At 32.7% G+C, this 18,654-nt stretch overlaps 1 protein-coding gene across 1 annotated transcript; it reads right to left on the bottom strand.

Moving 5' to 3' along the window:
• Window positions 1–3,021: 3,021 nt before the first annotated feature.
• Window positions 3,022–17,468, bottom strand: RNL (RNAligase). The gene is made up of 27 exons (XM_012209483.4): window positions 17,084–17,468; window positions 16,539–16,985; window positions 16,389–16,439; window positions 15,974–16,056; window positions 15,674–15,773; window positions 15,187–15,265; window positions 14,194–14,317; window positions 13,984–14,090; window positions 13,165–13,290; window positions 11,934–11,998; window positions 11,631–11,795; window positions 11,223–11,383; window positions 11,072–11,103; window positions 10,784–10,959; window positions 10,247–10,326; window positions 9,523–9,588; window positions 9,131–9,420; window positions 8,626–8,733; window positions 7,866–7,963; window positions 7,351–7,411; window positions 6,116–6,192; window positions 5,942–6,013; window positions 5,787–5,863; window positions 5,277–5,357; window positions 4,526–4,628; window positions 4,135–4,293; window positions 3,022–3,681 (listed from the first exon to the last, which is right to left on the bottom strand). The coding sequence occupies exons 1-27, from the start codon at window positions 17,249–17,251 to the stop codon at window positions 3,289–3,291; spliced, it is 3,549 nt and encodes a 1,182-aa protein (XP_012064873.1). The 5' UTR covers window positions 17,252–17,468; the 3' UTR covers window positions 3,022–3,288.
• Between the last annotated feature and the right edge of the window lie 1,186 nt (window positions 17,469–18,654).

Below are 18,654 nucleotides of genomic sequence, written 5' to 3'. Positions count from 1 at the left end.
AAATTCTGTATTTGAATAAATTTCCTAAGTTACTTCTATTTTGTTTCATCATTATTATAAGTTTCCTGAATTAAATTATTTCTTATTTTGGTAGTTTTGTTTCCAACGAGAGCTCTCTAGACTCTGTTTGACAATAACATTTAAAGAAAATTTTAGAAATTTGACTACATCAAAATGCTATTTTATAAATTATATCATTCGATGAGGCAATATATAAAATGGCTTTTAGAGAATAATATCTTATCCCACCTAACGTTTCGTTTTATATTAATTGAAAATTTTTTGATGCTCCTGCATTTAATTTAAAACCCTTTAGTTGTGTCAATAGCCTCGTTCTTCAAATGCATGCATATAAGTACATGCAATTTCATTCCGTATATACTAGTTGTAAATTAAAAAGGAAACTATGTATTTGTTGCAATATTGAGATTTGGGAGTCTAAATAACCTCATTTGTCCTTCATTTGAAAATGATGATTTCCAGATTCTCCTCCAAACTGAATGAATTAAAAAACAATAATTCCTTAATAAATATTATAATATAAAACAATAAATCTATTAAAAATAATAAATCTTATAAATCTTATAATATATACCTATTATAAGACAATAAACCTATTTTATTGTCAATCCAATAAATCTATTTTGAGTTTTGTTTTCTATTTTATATAAAATATTATATCTTATAATATATTTCTTAATAAATAATAATAAATTGCATTTATTGTTTATAGAATAAATTACTTGTAGGGAAAAAGTATAATCAATCAAATTAAAATTTATTAAAAATACTATTAAATATATGACATTCTTACCATATTTAATATATATGTTTATAGTATATTATAACTAATCAAAATTAAATTATCTTTAATTTTTAAACCAATAAAATTAAAATTCTTAAAAATATTATATTCTTACCATATTTAACATATACCTTATATGGTATATAATATAATTTCTTATTTTATCGTAGAATTTAGATTTAGATAAGAAATTAATATGACCAAAATTAAATTACCTTTATTTTTTTAATCAATCAAATTAAAATCCTTAATAATATTTTTATCAATCCATAAACTTATTAAATCTACGTTTTTTGCAAACTCAATGTTCTCCCTGCTCATTTCCACTTTTATATATTTAGATTTTTTTTTTATTTAGTTTTCTCGAACGTGAACATTATTTGTACTTGTTAGTTTTACACGTTGCAAGTAAATGCAATAAATATATATATATATATATATAACTTAATTTTTTTATTATAAATTATAATATTATTAACAGTTTATATTACTAAAAATCTAATTATTTTACTTATTTTAAAACTTTGAGAAATATGGAAGTAAGAATTACTTCCTCTGTCTCATTTTGTCCCATTTTGTCCATTTGTTATTCTTTTTTGAATGTCTCAAAATGTTTGTAAGGTTTCTAAATTTAAATATGTAAATAATTATTTTTTCCATAATAATATTTATGATCTTTCATTAATAAATGACTTTTTTTAATATCTTAACGAGTTTAGAGTAAAAAATGGCAAAATAACTTTTGTTGACTAAATTCTTAATATGCGTGTTTTGTCAAACCATGTAAACAAAATGGGACGGAAATAGTATTAAATAATAGTTAATCGAGTATGGTTTGATTTATCTTCACGAGTGAGAAATCTCGAATTTAAATCATCTCGACTATGAGTGTTTTCATGAGTGGAATGGCTACTCTCCACCGCGTTCACGGGGCCTCTCAAAATAAAAAGAAATTACCAAATAATTAAAAGTTGGAAAATGCAATCTAGTATATCAAACATGATCTAGGCGAATGTTAATTTTTAGTGGGCTTACTAGTACATATCTGCAATTTCAGACTTAACAAATAAAAAGGAAAATTCTTTTTTTCTCTTGGTATTTTTTGTCAAAATACACAACTCTGTCGCTCCATTTTTTAAAAATAAATAATTTTATTCTAATTTTGCTTCTGTTACATTTTTATTCCTTCTGTTAATTTTTTGTACTTTTCATGTTAAATATAGAGATATTAGTTAATTTTGACAAATTTCAAAGACAAAATAAGAAAAAAAAATACATAAATAAATTAGTTAATTTTGACAAAATATAAAATAAAATAGTAATTTATTGACAAAAAATATAAAAGATTAACAGAAGGAAAGATATTATAATATAACGGTGAGTTAGAAATAAGGACAATTGTGTATTTTTAAAAAATACAAGAGTAATGTTATATACTTTGACAATACAAAGATAAAATCATGATTTTTCCCTACAAAATTACAGGCGTTTTTTTTCTTTTGAAAAAAAAATGGTAATACACTATTTAGTATCCCTCTATTTTGGAGAACCAATTGTAAAATTCCTCGGAAAAGTCCCTCCGTTTAAAAAGACCCAATTATAAAATTCCCGACAAAAGTCCCTCTGCACTAAAAGAGCCTTTTTACTTACTTTATCAAAAATTGAAGAATCAAATCACAAAAACTTATGTAGGCATTTTTAGAAAAATAGAAAAATTAGAAAGAGTACCCACAAAAATTTAACCAAACATGAGAAGGAAAAAGAAAATAATAAAACAAAATGGTGATGATGGCTTGTTCGTGGAGCTTGGACAGTGAGATGGAGGTTTGGCAGTGATGGCTACTTAATGATGATGAAACAATAGTGAAGTGAGACCTTGGACGAGGGATGATGCAAAGAGAGGGGGTGAGGAAAAGAAAAGAAAGTTTGAGAGGAAGAAAGGGATAACTAGAACATAATAACATACGTGAAAAGAAATAAACAAATGGATAAAGAGAGTAATTACCCATTAAAATAGAGGATATTTCCATCCTTTCACTGAAAATTAATGGAAGAATGATATATTTTGAATGGGAGGACTCTTTGGTCAAGGGACATGAAACTCAAAAACTATATAATTAGTTCTTTAAAATAGAGGTACAAGGTAATGAATTCGATAATAACTCAATGACTGAATAGCACTTCATCCTTTGGAAAAATAAAAATTGCAGCAGCAGTTAAATGATTCAATCCTAGTAGAAATTTTCTTCTTAACCTAGTAGAAAAGTTTCAATATTTCATATTTGGTTCATTTTCGCCTGTACACAATATCTCAGCAGCTCATATAACTCGGCTCCTAACAATGAAAAGGATCTCCTGTAATCTTTTGCACTCTACCTAGTACCTGCAAAATTTTATAACTGAAATTGTACTATGAACAAAGTTCGAAGCCATTTCTAGACCAATAAGTGGGAAAACAAAAAGAAAAGGAGAGAAAAAAGAACTCAATAAAATTCTAGTGTGCCAAATATGGTGATAGGTGGACTGATTTCAACACGAGTAGCTTTCCCCTCTGTGACCAACTGGGGTAGCGTGTTGGCTTCCTTCGGTGCTACTCCCTCTCCAGTCCATATGGTAACGTGGGGCCACTCGTTTTTTGAAACTACTTTTTCGCCATCAACAGAACCCAGTTCTGCCTCTAGTGCAGCCATTTTGTCTGTGAAGAGAAGTGCAGTCAACTGTACAGGGACCTTCTGATGAAGAAAGAGTCCGTAGCTTGCTACTGCAGCAACACCGTGACTTCTCTTGTGGGCAAGAGTCACGTGAGCCTTCTTGAGGTTGTGCACCATGTCCTTATCCTGAAGAAAAGTTTCGACCTTCGCGTTCTTCTGAGCCAACTGCTCAAGGAATGAACGAGTCAATAAAGAGCAAGAATATATATATTTCCTATGTCAAAAACATGCAATCTAAATATCTATACATGAATGGCCAATTTAAGAAAGTATTAAGGTGAATTAGAGACGAGGTAAAACGAGAGGATTGAATAAGGTGGTCCATACGAGTATAACTCTCTATATTTAGCATTGACAATGCTTACTCGACTATTAGTAAGAACAAGAAGGTGATAATTAATTTTTAACCACGGATATATCCATGGCAGTAAACAGGTGCATCAGACCAAGACATCTAATGGAAAAACTCTACACAAAACTCATATATATATGGACTTGATTTACCAGAGGTTTAAACAAGAAGAATCTTGCTGTGATTAGGGGGAAAATTCCTTAATAAGCCACTGAACCATTTGCAGGCCTAATGTGAAGAAAATGAGAAATTAAAATCCTGCTTACATCGTTGAGAAAATTGGAGATTTCTGTAACAGGCAAACTGACAGCAGCAAAAACAATTGTTCCCAGTTTCCTCTTCTCAGTAATTGGTGTTATGTATTCACCCTTAGCAATACTTCTTAGTTGTTCCTGTACTTGCTTAACTGCAGTCTCAAACGGAACCTGGGTGCATACAAGTTCTGGATAAGTTTATTTACTACAAAAATTGGGAAAAATGGGAGACATGAAGTAGTATGAATGTGGAAGAGGAAGGGTTAGATCTGGAGTTTGTACAATACTTTAGTCTACCATGATTTTCATATAGGTGATAGTAATAAGAGCTAGAAAATCAAATCAAAGAACACTTCCACATGCCCACCCACATCAATGTGAACACAATGTATAAGATGTAGACCTGAATGGAATTCAGATACTCAGCATGCCCAAATAAAACCTCACGCAATCGCTTCTCCCAGTTCGCCCACTCCTTTGCATATGACCCCTTGGTGGACTCCAATCTAGGAACAGCAAGGAAAATAAACAAGTAAAATGTACCGTCTTAATGGGATATAAGCAACAATTAAAGAAGTTGCACCATAACATTAGCATGAAAACTACATTGGAAATGGTACAAAAACTAATCAACTAAGGAAGAAACATAAATTTTATCATTTCAGTCCACCAATGACATAGGTCAATGATGGTAAGACAATACTTTGGAGGAAAATAGGCATGATTTTTAGTGACAAGAAGGTGTTCTATGTTGTTTAAGAAAATTAAAGAACACAAGGAATAGCCTGGACATGATTTATTTATATCCCAATCTGGGTGGAGCATAAAATCAAATTGTTTTTCACCTGATGTTGATTTCCACAATCAAAAGTAACTAGGCAAAAGAATGAATCAATGTGAAGATAAATGAAGGAAAGCATTCATAGATAATATAGCGTCTTAAAACTTAAATGCTTAGCTCCACAACTTTCTAGTTTTCTTCAAAAATTATCTACCAGCATAATGACATTCAAGTTCGACAATAGCATTCATTTCCAACATTCTAGCTTTCATTTCCCACATAAACGATTAACTCTTCATGCCAACATTATTTAAATCAGATAATCTAAAATGTTAAGCAAAAACCTCAACAGAAAGCATATAAACGTTCACACCTTCCATGTCTGTTTGTATGAAGCCTATATAGATTTATTCCCTCCTCCAGAATCAACCTCACAGGATCCGGGAAAGGTCTCCTGCAAAAGCCAAGGAGATGCAGAAAGTCACAAGATTGAATGGCTAGTGATTCATTCTACTTGATCTAAAATAGAAAAGCCAAGAAAAAAAAAAAAGGGATAACCTTTAGAAGCCAGAAACCGTCATTTCAATTATATAAGATACATTCATTATTGCCATTAAATTCTTTCCATTACAATGCAACTATCCTCCTCCCTTTCATATCAACTTTTATCCATTTAATATCTAATGGTTAGCACTCAAGAGCTTATTTGGACTAATTGGATTCAATAGGTTCACAAAAGAGAAAAAAGAGCTCAATAGATTTTTAAATATTTCAAAGAAAATCAGGAGCAAAAAAATGTTATTCAGAGACCAAAAATGAAGAAAGCTAAGAATCATTTCATATATGAGAGTCTCCAGTTGTCTTAGGCTAAATTTATGCTTACCTATCTGATTTGAGCAATGGCATCTTCACTATAGAGCCAAAACGTTCAATTAATTCACTCTCAAACTCTTTTCGACTCTGGAAAATGCAAGCGGCACCAGTTAAAATGATTCATGGTTAGGCATAGAGAGACATCATACCAACAACAAAAGATACCTTGCCATCATAAAGATGATAAAACATCAAAAGCACATAGCCAGCATTTGGAGATTCTTTGTCCAGATTGCCCTTACAAAGTTCAAAGTGAAGAACAGGGTTAGAAAGATGAAATCCAATCATGTAATCCTGGTTTCAAAATATGCAAACCAAAGAAGCCAAAATGAGAAGTACCGGATGATTAACTCGTTGAAGAACACGAAAAATGAAAACAGATAATGCTTCGAGAGAAAAAGGATTAGAATCCGTACCTGAATATTTAAAAGCCAGTAATTCATATCATTCAATAGCAGAATTAGAAACTAATAACCATGAAAATCAAAACATTTCAAAAGTGAAGACTAACACTAAATTGAACAAACTATTGGTAGTTGCAAAAAATAAATAAATAAATAAATAAATAAAAAGCACTCTGCTGTTTAAGAAAAAGCAATCAAATACCACATTTGTTTTATGTTGCTCACATACGAAGAGCATCAGTGGAGATATAGTCACCCATTTAACATCAACAGGTTCTACTAAAAATATAGCACTATCCCAGGGAACAATATATTTATGGAAAATTGCAGTTTAAAGAGAATCTCCAAAAACAAATTAATTTGCACAAGTAGTTGTAGTGCAGAATGCTCCAGAGGCTGCAAAAACATATGCATGGCGATGAACATGTAATATTCATGTCCTTTACGAATTTTTTGCATGTAGTCATCAAAGTAAGGGTGAATGCAGATTGGAAACGTTAGGAAGTAGAATGTAAATAGGAAAAGAATTAGAAAACGAAATGTGATTTATGTAAAGGAAGACAGAAATAGACATGAAAGTAGTCTTTCCTGATAGAATAGATAAAAATGTTTACCTCATGAAGCTATGGACAAAAAAGGCTAGTTAATATGTGTTTATGGTGTAGTCCTTAACATTCAGTCAATTGCAGTTTTCTTTCCAGAAATTCAATAGATTAGGAAATCCAAAAATCATAAAAATTAGAATCATGAAGTAGAATTGTCCACAAAGTTAAAGAATGACTTAGGCTTAGACCTCGATCGGATAGATCAATTGAAAGATATAAAGCAAGACTTGTGACTCGAGGATTTTCACAACAATATGGACTGGACTATGAGGTAGAACTAATCTTCAACATGTAGAGTGCACAAAAATTTCATGCCAATATTCCATAAATTCTACATGAAAGCTATTCACTTATCAGAAAGAAGTTAGGCAGAGGCAAATAAATCTCCAAGCAACAAACATCACTGTAGCCATCAAAATAAAACACACACATAGCATGCCAGAACTGCCAAAATATGTGCAACAGAACTTACACGAGAAAAATGAACAAATATTGAGTTATTATTGTTTAAGACAAAGTATGACAAGGAAAGTTGGCATCTTCAGTATTAGGAGAGGATCATAACCTTCAGAATCAGGAACAACAGGAACAGCCGAAGCTTGGGTGCTGCGGCACATATCTTCAATCTGCATCGAATGGAGAAAGTTGTCATAAGGCACTGGTCTTCAAGTTTGTTTTGGTTAGGTGAACCCCACTATTTCTCATGAAACAGCGGCCCGCACAAATGCATGTAGAAATCAAGAGCAAATCCAGTATGTAAGGTTTGGATGAACCTTTAGTTATTCTCCAAATGCAGACACAGTGACCCATTTAAAAATAGCTAACGAAATGCTCAAGAAAACAGAGAATTGTTTAACTGAGAGCATGTCTGTAATATAGGCTCAAAGCTTCTGGTTGAAATGACTACCGACATTACCATGTTACTGTCAAGAAATATTTAATACCATGACTTGCCACCATATAAGCAATAGCCAACACACAAGGGTCAGCATCAATCGGACCCCTTTTCATTTGTCTAAGTCTGCTTCAGCCCATCAAAGCATCATCATTTTCAAATGAGTCCAAGAGAAATTAGTTTACCTGTCTCCAAACTTCTTCATTTGGTGCATTTTTGTCAGCAAGCATTATAGAATATGGTCTTCTCCTGCGCTCCTCAGCAACTTTCTGCCAATACCTGCCTGTCAGAGAGAACATAAAATCCAAGCTCAGAATTTTCATAAACCAGATTACATGATCAATAGTTACTATGGGGAAATAGACAACTTATAGTCATGGGCAAAAGAAAATGCTAAATGGTAACTATAGAGGAAACATGAGTTTAATATGGAATTCAGACTCGATTAGCTACATAACCATCCAATTAGAAAATAATACTTGAAATCTCATATTGATTTTTTTTAACTTTATTGTATATCAAATTCCATTTACTTCCATCATAAGAATCCTATTTCTAGTTAAATATCCTGTTACTGAAACTTCTGTCATCATTAATATTTCAAAGCAGACATTATTAAGAAGTGACATGATGCAAAGTCACTTTCTCATCAGAGAAGAAGTTCTTACCATTTTTTTCAAAAGATCTAAAATCACATAAGAATCCTGAACTCAGTTTTAGTTCTTTAGACAAAATGACAGTGGTAAGCCATTTTGTCCAGCATCAAGTGTCATAAATATCATTAATAAACTTCATTAGTATTTCTATAATTGCAAACTTCTGTGTAACAATTATAAGCATTTGGGCAGAAGTTTCTGAGGGAGACCATACATTTTCTTAGTATGCAAATCAAACATAAACACATTCATGTGTAACTAAACTTATTTGCTGCACCATATTTCATACCTTTGATAAGGTCCCCCATTAAACTATGGACTGGACGATCATCCCCAAGTCCTCCATGTGCATTCAGTAATTCCTTGCAAAGTGCAGATTTTGCACAACCCGGTATTCCTGAATATCGCAAGTCAAATGTATATGTCAAGATAAACCAATAGCACGAGGGACCATGTGTATGATCCCTGAGCAATTCAAAGCATCTCATTCTGATGCTTATCTGAATGATAAAAATCAAATTGTTTCTAAGCATGCAATTGTATAACACATTGTTGACTAGTAATTGCTTAGCTACCAATATTAAGTCACAAGGTCAGAAACGAGGCAAAGATACTGCTGACAAAGAACCATCATGAACCCTTCCAAAAACTCAAGTCTAAAACAATTCGACAATCAAACTGCCAAGATGGAAAATAGTACATATCCCACTACTCTCCTCCAACTAAACAAGCAGTTCATGAGGCATCATGAAAAAATTTTCTGAAGATAATAACCAATAAACTGGTAGTTTTACCTGGAAAGAATACAATCAAACCCTCATTCTTTTGAACAGCATCCTTGACTGGGGAAATAGGGCTTGGGGGTCCCACCTCCCGTTCTGTCTGAAGATCACCCTCTTCATCCCTGTCTCCTTCTATAATGGCCAAGAAATCTTCAGCCCTGATTAAGCTTCCAGCAGATCCAATCAGAGCCTGATTCTGTGGACTTCTACTTGCATACTGTTCAAGGAAAGGCTCAGCTTCGCTCAGGTATATTGAGGATGACAACTGTTTTTTCCCATATTTTCTTCGGATGTATACAGCCCTAAATTTTAAAAATGTCCAATTAACTAACTGCACAGGAACAAATCAGAAAAGATTTTCAGCTCCAAATGAGGAAGCACAAATAAAGTCATTCTGACAGTACCATTCATCAAGCATCTTGCTGAGTTCTCTCTGCTTTCCTGCTGAGGTGCCCCATATTTTCATTTGTCTATAATGTACAAACAAATCTAGAACATTTAGCAAAAAGCGTAGGCCAAAATCTAAAAAAACAGACTTGAGATAGCATTGAAAACATAGCATCATGGCAACTGATATCATAAACCCTGCACTAGGGGGAAGCGAAATTGACAATTTATAAAATGCATTATATGATTATCATGATAAGAAGAAGAAGAAGAAGAAGAAGAAGAAGAAAGCCAAATGGACAATTTATAAAATGCATTATATGATTATCATGATAAAGACTTCATATCACTTCTATACTTGTAAGGTTCTAATCTATAATCCATGTCCTATGATAAGTCAATGACTAACAATAATTGCAGCACAGTGAACTATCATGAGCAAAGTTGTAAAGGGGCTCTGGAGGGAAACAAGTTAAGTTCTTGGGCAGAATGTACTTTCAATCAAGAATTCTTTGGCTGTGCCAAAGAAATTTCCAATAAGCATGGTGCAAGTCACTGCAAATATAACTCAAATCTCTCAATGTACACTCCAGCCGGTTGCTAAAACAAATTCAGACTCATCAATTAATTGATCCTCATTAAACAAATATAACAATGCAGAGAACAGTGCCCAACATCACCAAACAAAACCTCACCTTTAGGTTTTTTTCCAAGTCAATACAACAAGGCATAGTGCTTTACCTCAAGTAGTAGGCCTTGTAAGCAGATGGACCATCCTTGAAAAGAATTGACAAACCATTGCGGATCAAAAAAGTTCTCAACTGTATACAAAAGCATACAAGAATAATATTCAAAACTCCTTACCAATCCGTTAGAAATAGTACAAAGACTCCAAAATATAAATTTATGGAAAAAAAATATCGATAATGGAAAATAAAACATATTCTACTGATCAGTGATCACCTAATTCAAGGGCGAAATCTAGAAGCATTTAAATAACAGCAAAATCAATCTGATCCTCCTCAAATAACAGTAGATATATATTTTTCTAGAATCAAGTAAAAGTTTCTCGAGGACAATTTTTTTTTTTTTACTAGCATAGGGTCTAGAAATTTAGATCATCCTTAATTAGGATATGATCATGAAAGATTCCTTCAAGGTTTAGCCATTAAAAAGATTTTATATGCATCTTTCACCTGGTTTGCCCTCCAAGCATAAAGCAGTTAATACGTTACATTACAACTATAAATCAGGGTGAATTCATTTATATGTTTATACCTTGTATGTAAGAAATTTCAATTTGATCATTAAATTTGCATCTTCATCAGCTATACTGTTTTTTGCAGATATGCCATCATCACCATTAACACTTCCCCCCATGTTATTTTTGTGTTTTGCAATTTCAATAGCTTTCTCCTTGCTGGCCTTGAATAAATTAATATCAACAAAAAATCCTGAGTAAATATACATGTCAAAAATCAAAGTCCACACAACTCGTTAATCTACCTTCGAATTCTTTTTTCACTTCAAGTATTAAAGACGGTAATCGGTAGTAAACATTTTTACCTCGATATAATGGCCATAATTCAGGCTTATGCCTATAAAGATAGCAATGTTGTAGTTAGGTCTCCGTAGAAAATGCATAATGTAATAGTAAATTGAAACCTAAGCTCTATATCATAAAAATTTGCAATTAGGCTGTATGCCCAAACAACACCTCATCTCTTTTTGATATCGCCGAAATCCTGAACCACTGTGGACATGAATGACCATCTTATAGAAAAGGTTGTCGCTTGACACAGAATCAATTTTATGGAAGTTATGGTAACATTTAAGAGCAGCTGGGAAGCGTCTTTCTCTCAGCAAACGAATCATTTCCTGGTTCAATTCAATGAAGAAACAAAATCATCTTTAGAGAACAGACAAAAACCCCAAATACAAAATACACAGCTCCTGTTACAGAAGTGATTTTAACAAAAGAATAGACATATTTCCAAACCATAATCAAAGAGCTAACAATAAAATCTAGCAGCAATTATTTGTAATTTTTATTGCTAATTTCCACTAGTAAAGGCTGCTTTTACAGGATGGGAAAAAAAACAGAAAACAGCACAATTGGCCTCACCTGCAACTTCGAGGTTGCAAAATCAGCAGGGTGAGCTTGTAAAAATTTTGAAACGACAGATCGATCTGCATTTCTTGAATGGATATCAACACCTTCTATCCCAAACCAGTCTGACTTGTCAGGGCAAAAAGAGGAGCCAACATTCTGAAGTAGTGCTTTTATTTGCTGATAGTATTTCACAAAGAAAAAGAAATTGCAATTTTACAAAGATGATTTTAATGTATACCACAATTTATAGTTTCACAGAATAATTTCTATACAAATGAAATACATTAGTTAATGTTAAAAGGATCTCAAAGTCACCTGTTTTTCATCTGCCCTATTTGCAGCACAAATTTCCCTTAGACCAGGTCCCAAATCAAGGCCAGCTGAAGCACAAAAAGTGATTCCAGAAATCAAAAGGCATGTCCATAAACCATGTCTATTCACTTACATGCTTCCAAAAGAAAATTAAGCAAAAGAAACTAACAGAAAAAAGTTATCCAAACAATCAAATGGCATAATCATTAACAAATTATTTAGTTCCATAACTCCAAAAGAAAATTAAGTAACAAACAGAAAAATAGTCGGCCAAACAATCAAATGGGATAATCATTAAACAATAATTCCAAAAGAACATTAAGCAACAAACAGAAAATAGTTATCCAAACACTCAAATGGCATAATCATTAAACAGATTGACCAAAGACAAATTATTCACTGATTCTAGGAGAAGAGGAAAGGACAACAAAGACTTGTGAAAAAAAAATTGTGAAAATAAGGGCTACATCCAACATACAATGACTGTCAGAAACAACTGTTAGGAACAGAGTAGTTAATGTTAAGAACACAGTGTGTCACGACAGCAGAAACAAACCTACATCCAATCAAAACCTTACTGAGCTCAGCAAGGAATGATTGCTCTGCGCACAGCATTCCTTAAGAGGAATAAAAGTAAGGAACTCTTGAATTGCTTCTTTTTCTTCCCTAGTTTTGCACTGTCCCTCCACTTTTCTGCTAATTTACTTCAATATATTTTAGTTCTATATGAATTCAGGAAAAGTCTGAAGGTACATATATGCATGAATAATCAGGAAATTCCAACAAATCTGTGAGGATCAGATGTCATATGATCCTAATATAGGGTTTAATTGTAATTTTCAGGACCAAAGAAAGAAATTAATCCTCAAACCTTCTACATTACCCATAAGAACAGACTGAAAAGAGTTCAGCTAATTGTTTTCAAAAGACATCCATCTGCATGAATCGTGCGCCAACAAATTGATTCTGTCAAGATAACATTTATAACTAGTAATCCTATGCCCCTTAATCTTTACACAAATTATTCCATATCTTTTAATTATCCATGCCATTTCGAAAAAAAAAAAAAAGGGGGCACAGAAGCGGACGAGATTTTCCTGTAGGAGCAGAATCTAGAGACCATGGTAAGAGGCTTAGGTGACATCTAGATTTAGGTAAAATAATAAGAGGAAACTTTTGGTAATTCAATCATTTGCTAATTTCACGTGAAAAAGAAATTTACTGTGAACCATACCTCCTTCAGCTGGTGGAGGAAATTCTCTCAAGACCTCCCCAATGTCTTTTGAGCTGTCAGGACTTACCATACGAGCTACAAGACCCTCTAAGATTTCGCCCTGAGCCTTTACATGGTCTTTTGAACCTGCACATTCATAAAATTTGTTTAAATCTAAACCACTGATCAGCATATTTATATTCATACACATCCAAACTGCAACCTTATAACAGTTACCCCAAAGTAGAGGATTAAAAGAAGAGGGTCATTTCAATAATTGGTTTCAAGCAGAAGTTAACACAAATAATTGAGTGGTAAAAACACACAAGAAATCTATTATGGAATGAAAAAAGCATCAATGCATGGTTCATATTTTGCATGGATCATGAGTTGAAGTTCAGTATCTTATATGGAGCCAATGGTAGAACTTCTGAGCCTCATTGAGGAAAACAAAGATGATGCTGTAGAAGAGAAGTTCATACTGGCATGAGGCTCCATCTTTTCCGCTGCATGCAGTACAAACCATGGAACTTTCAGTTTCATTATGTTTTAAGAAGTTCCTATGTTTACTAAAAATGTCACGCGGATATATGTTACTGCGAACGAGCTTCGAAGCTCAATTTTTTCCCAAAATTCAGTAGATTGTCCTTATCATGTTAGTATGCCACTTACAATATTTTCAAGTAAAATGATTCCAAATGGTTATACTCACCACAATTACCTCTCATCTACATTCCAATAACACTGTAAAAGAGTTACTTCTAACTCAGAATCATGTCCTTGTGAGGACAAAACAAACAGAATGATCAAAAGATGTTAGAGATGATTTAAATTAAGCACCTGGTACAGAAATATCAGCAACTTCATCGAGAGCTCTACATACAGAGGTTGCAGTTCCTTCTTCACATAGCGCATCATAGGCAGCAAAAAAAGAAGTCACTGATTTCCTTCATTAACAAATCATACTATAATTAGAAGCAATAAATTGACATCTACAATCCTAAAGACAAAGCCAATTTTTATAACTCAATGAGTATGCACATTCGTCACCTTGTTGAGAACAGCCAAACATGATTTGTTGGAAGACGCCATTTCCGACAAAAGGCAATCACTTCAGGAGTTGAGTAGAACTTTGGCTTTCCATTGCCTAATTCTGTGACTGCTGTCACCACAACTGCAAAAAAGAAGACATCGTGAAAATTAGCCAAGTAATTCAACAAACCCCAAGGATGGGACCAACCTAATGAACTGACTTTGCACGCAAATGGAGAATGGAGAAACCTATGAGTCTATGACATATGTAATTGTACCCTCAAGCAATGTAATGAAAATACCAAATGTATTTTCAACAAATAGATCTTCAATATACTATAATATATTCAACAAGAAAAGACCATATATATTTCCCTTCCAATAAACAATAATTTTTTTAGGACCAAACAATCTATTTGAAAAACAACCGTGTACCCTGTGAGGATTGAAAATTAAAAAGGCAAGCCTACCTATCAAAATAGCATATAATTGACAAGATATCCAATATTAACCAATGCCCAAACTCCTCAAAATATGGCAACATAGTATCCACGATCTACTTTGCAAAGCACAATGATCCTGGCTGATATGTACTACAACTCAGCCAGATAAATGACAAGGAAAATTACTACAATCAGCATAAAGATGATCTCAATCATAAAATCAAACATCAAGTTTCCAAATCATTTATCAAAACCACCATCAGTACACTCAATTTGAATCCATGTGTAATTCATCTACTGTTACAATCAACTCAAAATTGCAGACTTTAAAAGCACGCACACACATCATTCCCAGTACTTTAACTAAAATCCTCAAACTTAATCCCTAGCTCCAAATTGATCAGAAGCAAGGTAGACAAGTTGCAACTCAAAGTTTAAAATCAAACAGGAAAATATGACAAGAATCTGGATGCTTTGAATGAATGAGTTTTCCTTCCGGTACAATCTAGATCTTACATGTTTTTACTTTCATCTTAGTTGAAAAACTGAAAAAGAGAACATCTTTTACCATAATCTTCTCGGGGACGCTGCCCATGGTCTCCTAGAACAGCAGTCACCAATTCCATTGATATGCAAATCCTGTTTTTCTGAAAGAAGAAATAATGGTGAAACAATTTGCAGGAACTAAAAGATAACTGAATTAGTTTATAATTGTGGTCAAAATCAATGCAAATACTAAGCACAATAGTAATATAATAGCAACTATGCCCAAACTGTTAAAGATGACTTAGAGGAGGAATAGGATTAGAATTTCGAATTCACTGAGATAAGTGATAGAATAAGGAGGAGCAGAATATAGATCAAAGTCAATCAAAGAAATACCAAGCTGCAATATAGACGTGGTGCATTATGAATGTACAATAAATACAAAATTTGCATTACAAAAGAACAAATACATAAAAGATACCAGACTAGATTTATGCTCAAACAAATTTGAATCGAAAGAGAAATAAAGTTAAAATGCGAAGCTGAGGATTTAAATTATCTGAGGTTACCTCAAGAAATTCATTGAACTCTGCCTGCTTTTTTGCAGCTGCAGTTCCCCATGCCTCATGAAAAATTCGTCCAAGGACAAATACGCCCACAGCAGTGTATCTACAATGCAAAACCTATGTTCAATAAGCTACAAGGCGCAGTCAGCAAAAAGTAACTAGCAGTGATAAAATGTGAGGTATGTACTTCAGATAGTGCAATCAAACAACCCTTGATAGAAAGAGAAGTATTAAAAAACAAAAGTATTAAACTAAAATGGGTAAATCAAAAGAGAGAGGTAAGTGAGGACATTATGAGCATACATATTCCCAAAGCTATTTTTTGCATATGCTCCGCCCTTGTTACCCGCGTACATAAAAAGAGACCCAGAATGTTTGAGTGTGACCTGTAATATCAAAGCAAAAAATCATGCAATCAAGCACGTCTGCAAAAGTAGATTACTAATCTACCAGAACTGAACAATGACAGCAAAAATAATCAAAATTCTGGATGAAGAGCAACCAAAGTACAGCTGAAGTGGGTAAATGAATGTCTTTATTTTCTAATGACAATTTCAGTTGCTGTCCCAATTTGTCAATATTTTATCTCATCAAGTTCATAGAGACTAATGTAGTGCTAATAGAAGCAGAAAATAACTTATGGAAAACTACACAACTCTTTAATGACAAAGCAACTACCTTTCTATATTAAAGGCAAGCTTCTATAAAAACTCCTTACCTCCAATGTAGCCAGCCCATTTGATACCATCTCTATCATTCTGATCCTAATCTGTATATATTAGGACCAAATGGCGAATTATAATAAAGCTTAAAGAAAATTTAACAGCAAAGCTATGGAGCACAGTAGTGATAGTAGCAAAAATAATACCTCCTGATCGGACTTCTCATTTTCAAATTTGGGATAAAAAGTGGCTCTAATTTGGGCTTGCGAATACGTGGAATTATCCACCACAAAATTTTCCAATAAATTACCCTTAAATAATTGACTTAAACTAACACCAACTCTCGGAGATGCCACGGTTGCAGCTGACGCACTATTTTGTACTTCACTTCCATTAAAAGGCACCTTCTCAACTTCCTCAGTCGAAACTCCACCTCCACTTACTGTTCCATAAGATTTAGGCTTCCATATTGCCTTTTGACCAAGCAAGTTACCCTGATTAATACCATACTGTATGGGCGACGACGCCGTAACATGAATTTGCCCACTGGTTTCCGCGATACTCAATACACCAATTCTATCGGTAACCGCTGCCACCGATGAAGGAGAAGACTGTTCTACAGATGGCTGTTGCTCTGTATGCCCGCCCCTCCTCTGCAAAACTCATTCACCAATTCAACTCAATTAGCAATAATTAATCAACTAATTCAATTATCAAAAAGAAATAGAATCAAGATTAACGAATCAATCACCTGAGACATGTTTAAATGAGAAATGGAAGAAGAAGACGAAGGAGAAGGAGAGAAATGGAGAAATGAAGAGGAGCGAAGGAAAATGAAGCTATTGGATTTGAGGTTTCTTTTAGAAGCAGAAGAAGAGAATGGGCGAGTGAGAGAGAGAGTAGAGAGGATACTTCTCATATTCTTATCGAAGCAATGGCTTATGGCTATATATAGCAACCGATTGAACAGAGAAGGATTGAGTGGGTGACTCAGTAGCGTCAAAAGCTGCACCAGAGTGGTGTTTCTAGAGAGGTTTTGGTTTTCATATTTTTTGTTTTCCGGACGGTAGGTTTTGAGGTTAACCACTGTAACTGAGGCCTGAGGGTAGGAGAAAAATGAGAAAAAGACCGAGTTAGCAGGGAGCTCATGACTCAGACTTGTGGAGATCGAGAAAAAATAATCAACAAAATGAAAAAATATAAAGTGGCCTCTATATTATAATCAAATTAATATAAAGTCTTTAACTCTTAATTCAATTAACAATTTAATCCTCCCCTTTAAAATACTTTTGATAGTCAATTAGGTCATTGACTGAAAAATTAACCATAACTCATATTTTTATTAATATTTTGGTCCCTCTATTTTTATAAAATCATAATTTAGAAATTTTATAGTTAGTTTTAAAATAGATATTCTTATATATTAATTTAACTGATGTATAAACCAGTTAATTTTTTAAAAATAATATATTAATTTGACTTAAAACTTTATTTTCTAACTTATAATTTTAAATTTTTTTTATTAACATTATAATTTTGAAGTATTGAAAATCCTTAATTACAATGTGAATCTCAATTCTATAAATCTTTTCAATTTAAGAGTTGTCTTAAATTTTTTTAAAAAATAAAAAAAAAATATCATTAAATATTTTGAGAAGCTAAACGTGGTAAAAGAGTAAATTAACCCTCTAAAATAATCATATATATATTGCACTATAGCGTATTTTAATTTTTTATATATTAAAAAAGTTTCAATATGAAGCAAAAACCTAAAATAAAAAAATAGATATTAGAAGTCCAATCTATTATTTAACTTATAGTTTATATTTTCTGTATATTTTTTTTTTATTCGCAGGGGTTCAATGGACTTTCAATAACATTCAACAAATTGATGATAATTTTTATGGTGCAGAGTACTCAAACTCTCGCTTTACATTTTTTACAAAAAAATAGGAAGACTAATCCAACCATACCTTATTATCGCATTTTCTTATTTATATTAAAAAATTTTATAATAAAATATTTTAAAAATAAAAGAATGTTTTCAAAAAGAATTGGAGGCGTAGAGTAGAGAGAAGAAAATAAAATGCAAATTTTGTTGGACTTTTGTTGTGTTTCTTTAGTGTAAGTTTTTTTTTAGTTTGTTATGATTTTTAAATATTTTATTTTAATATCCTTAAAATTTTTGAATCCAAAATCGTAAGGTTGGATTTGTATTATAAAGATTTTTATTTCACGATTAATTTTAAAAATCAACATAAATGTCGAAATTTAAAAGAAACCTTTGGAGGACGCGGAAAATTTACCTAAACTGGATTTATG

The sequence above is a fragment of the Jatropha curcas genome, chromosome 1 (genome assembly GCF_041381405.1).
Source record: "Jatropha curcas cultivar XTBG-Jc1 chromosome 1, XTBG_Jcur_1.0, whole genome shotgun sequence".
Classification (NCBI taxonomy): domain Eukaryota; kingdom Viridiplantae; phylum Streptophyta; class Magnoliopsida; order Malpighiales; family Euphorbiaceae; genus Jatropha; species Jatropha curcas.
Note: the sequence above shows the minus strand (reverse complement) of the source record. Positions and strands in the feature narration are given on the sequence as shown.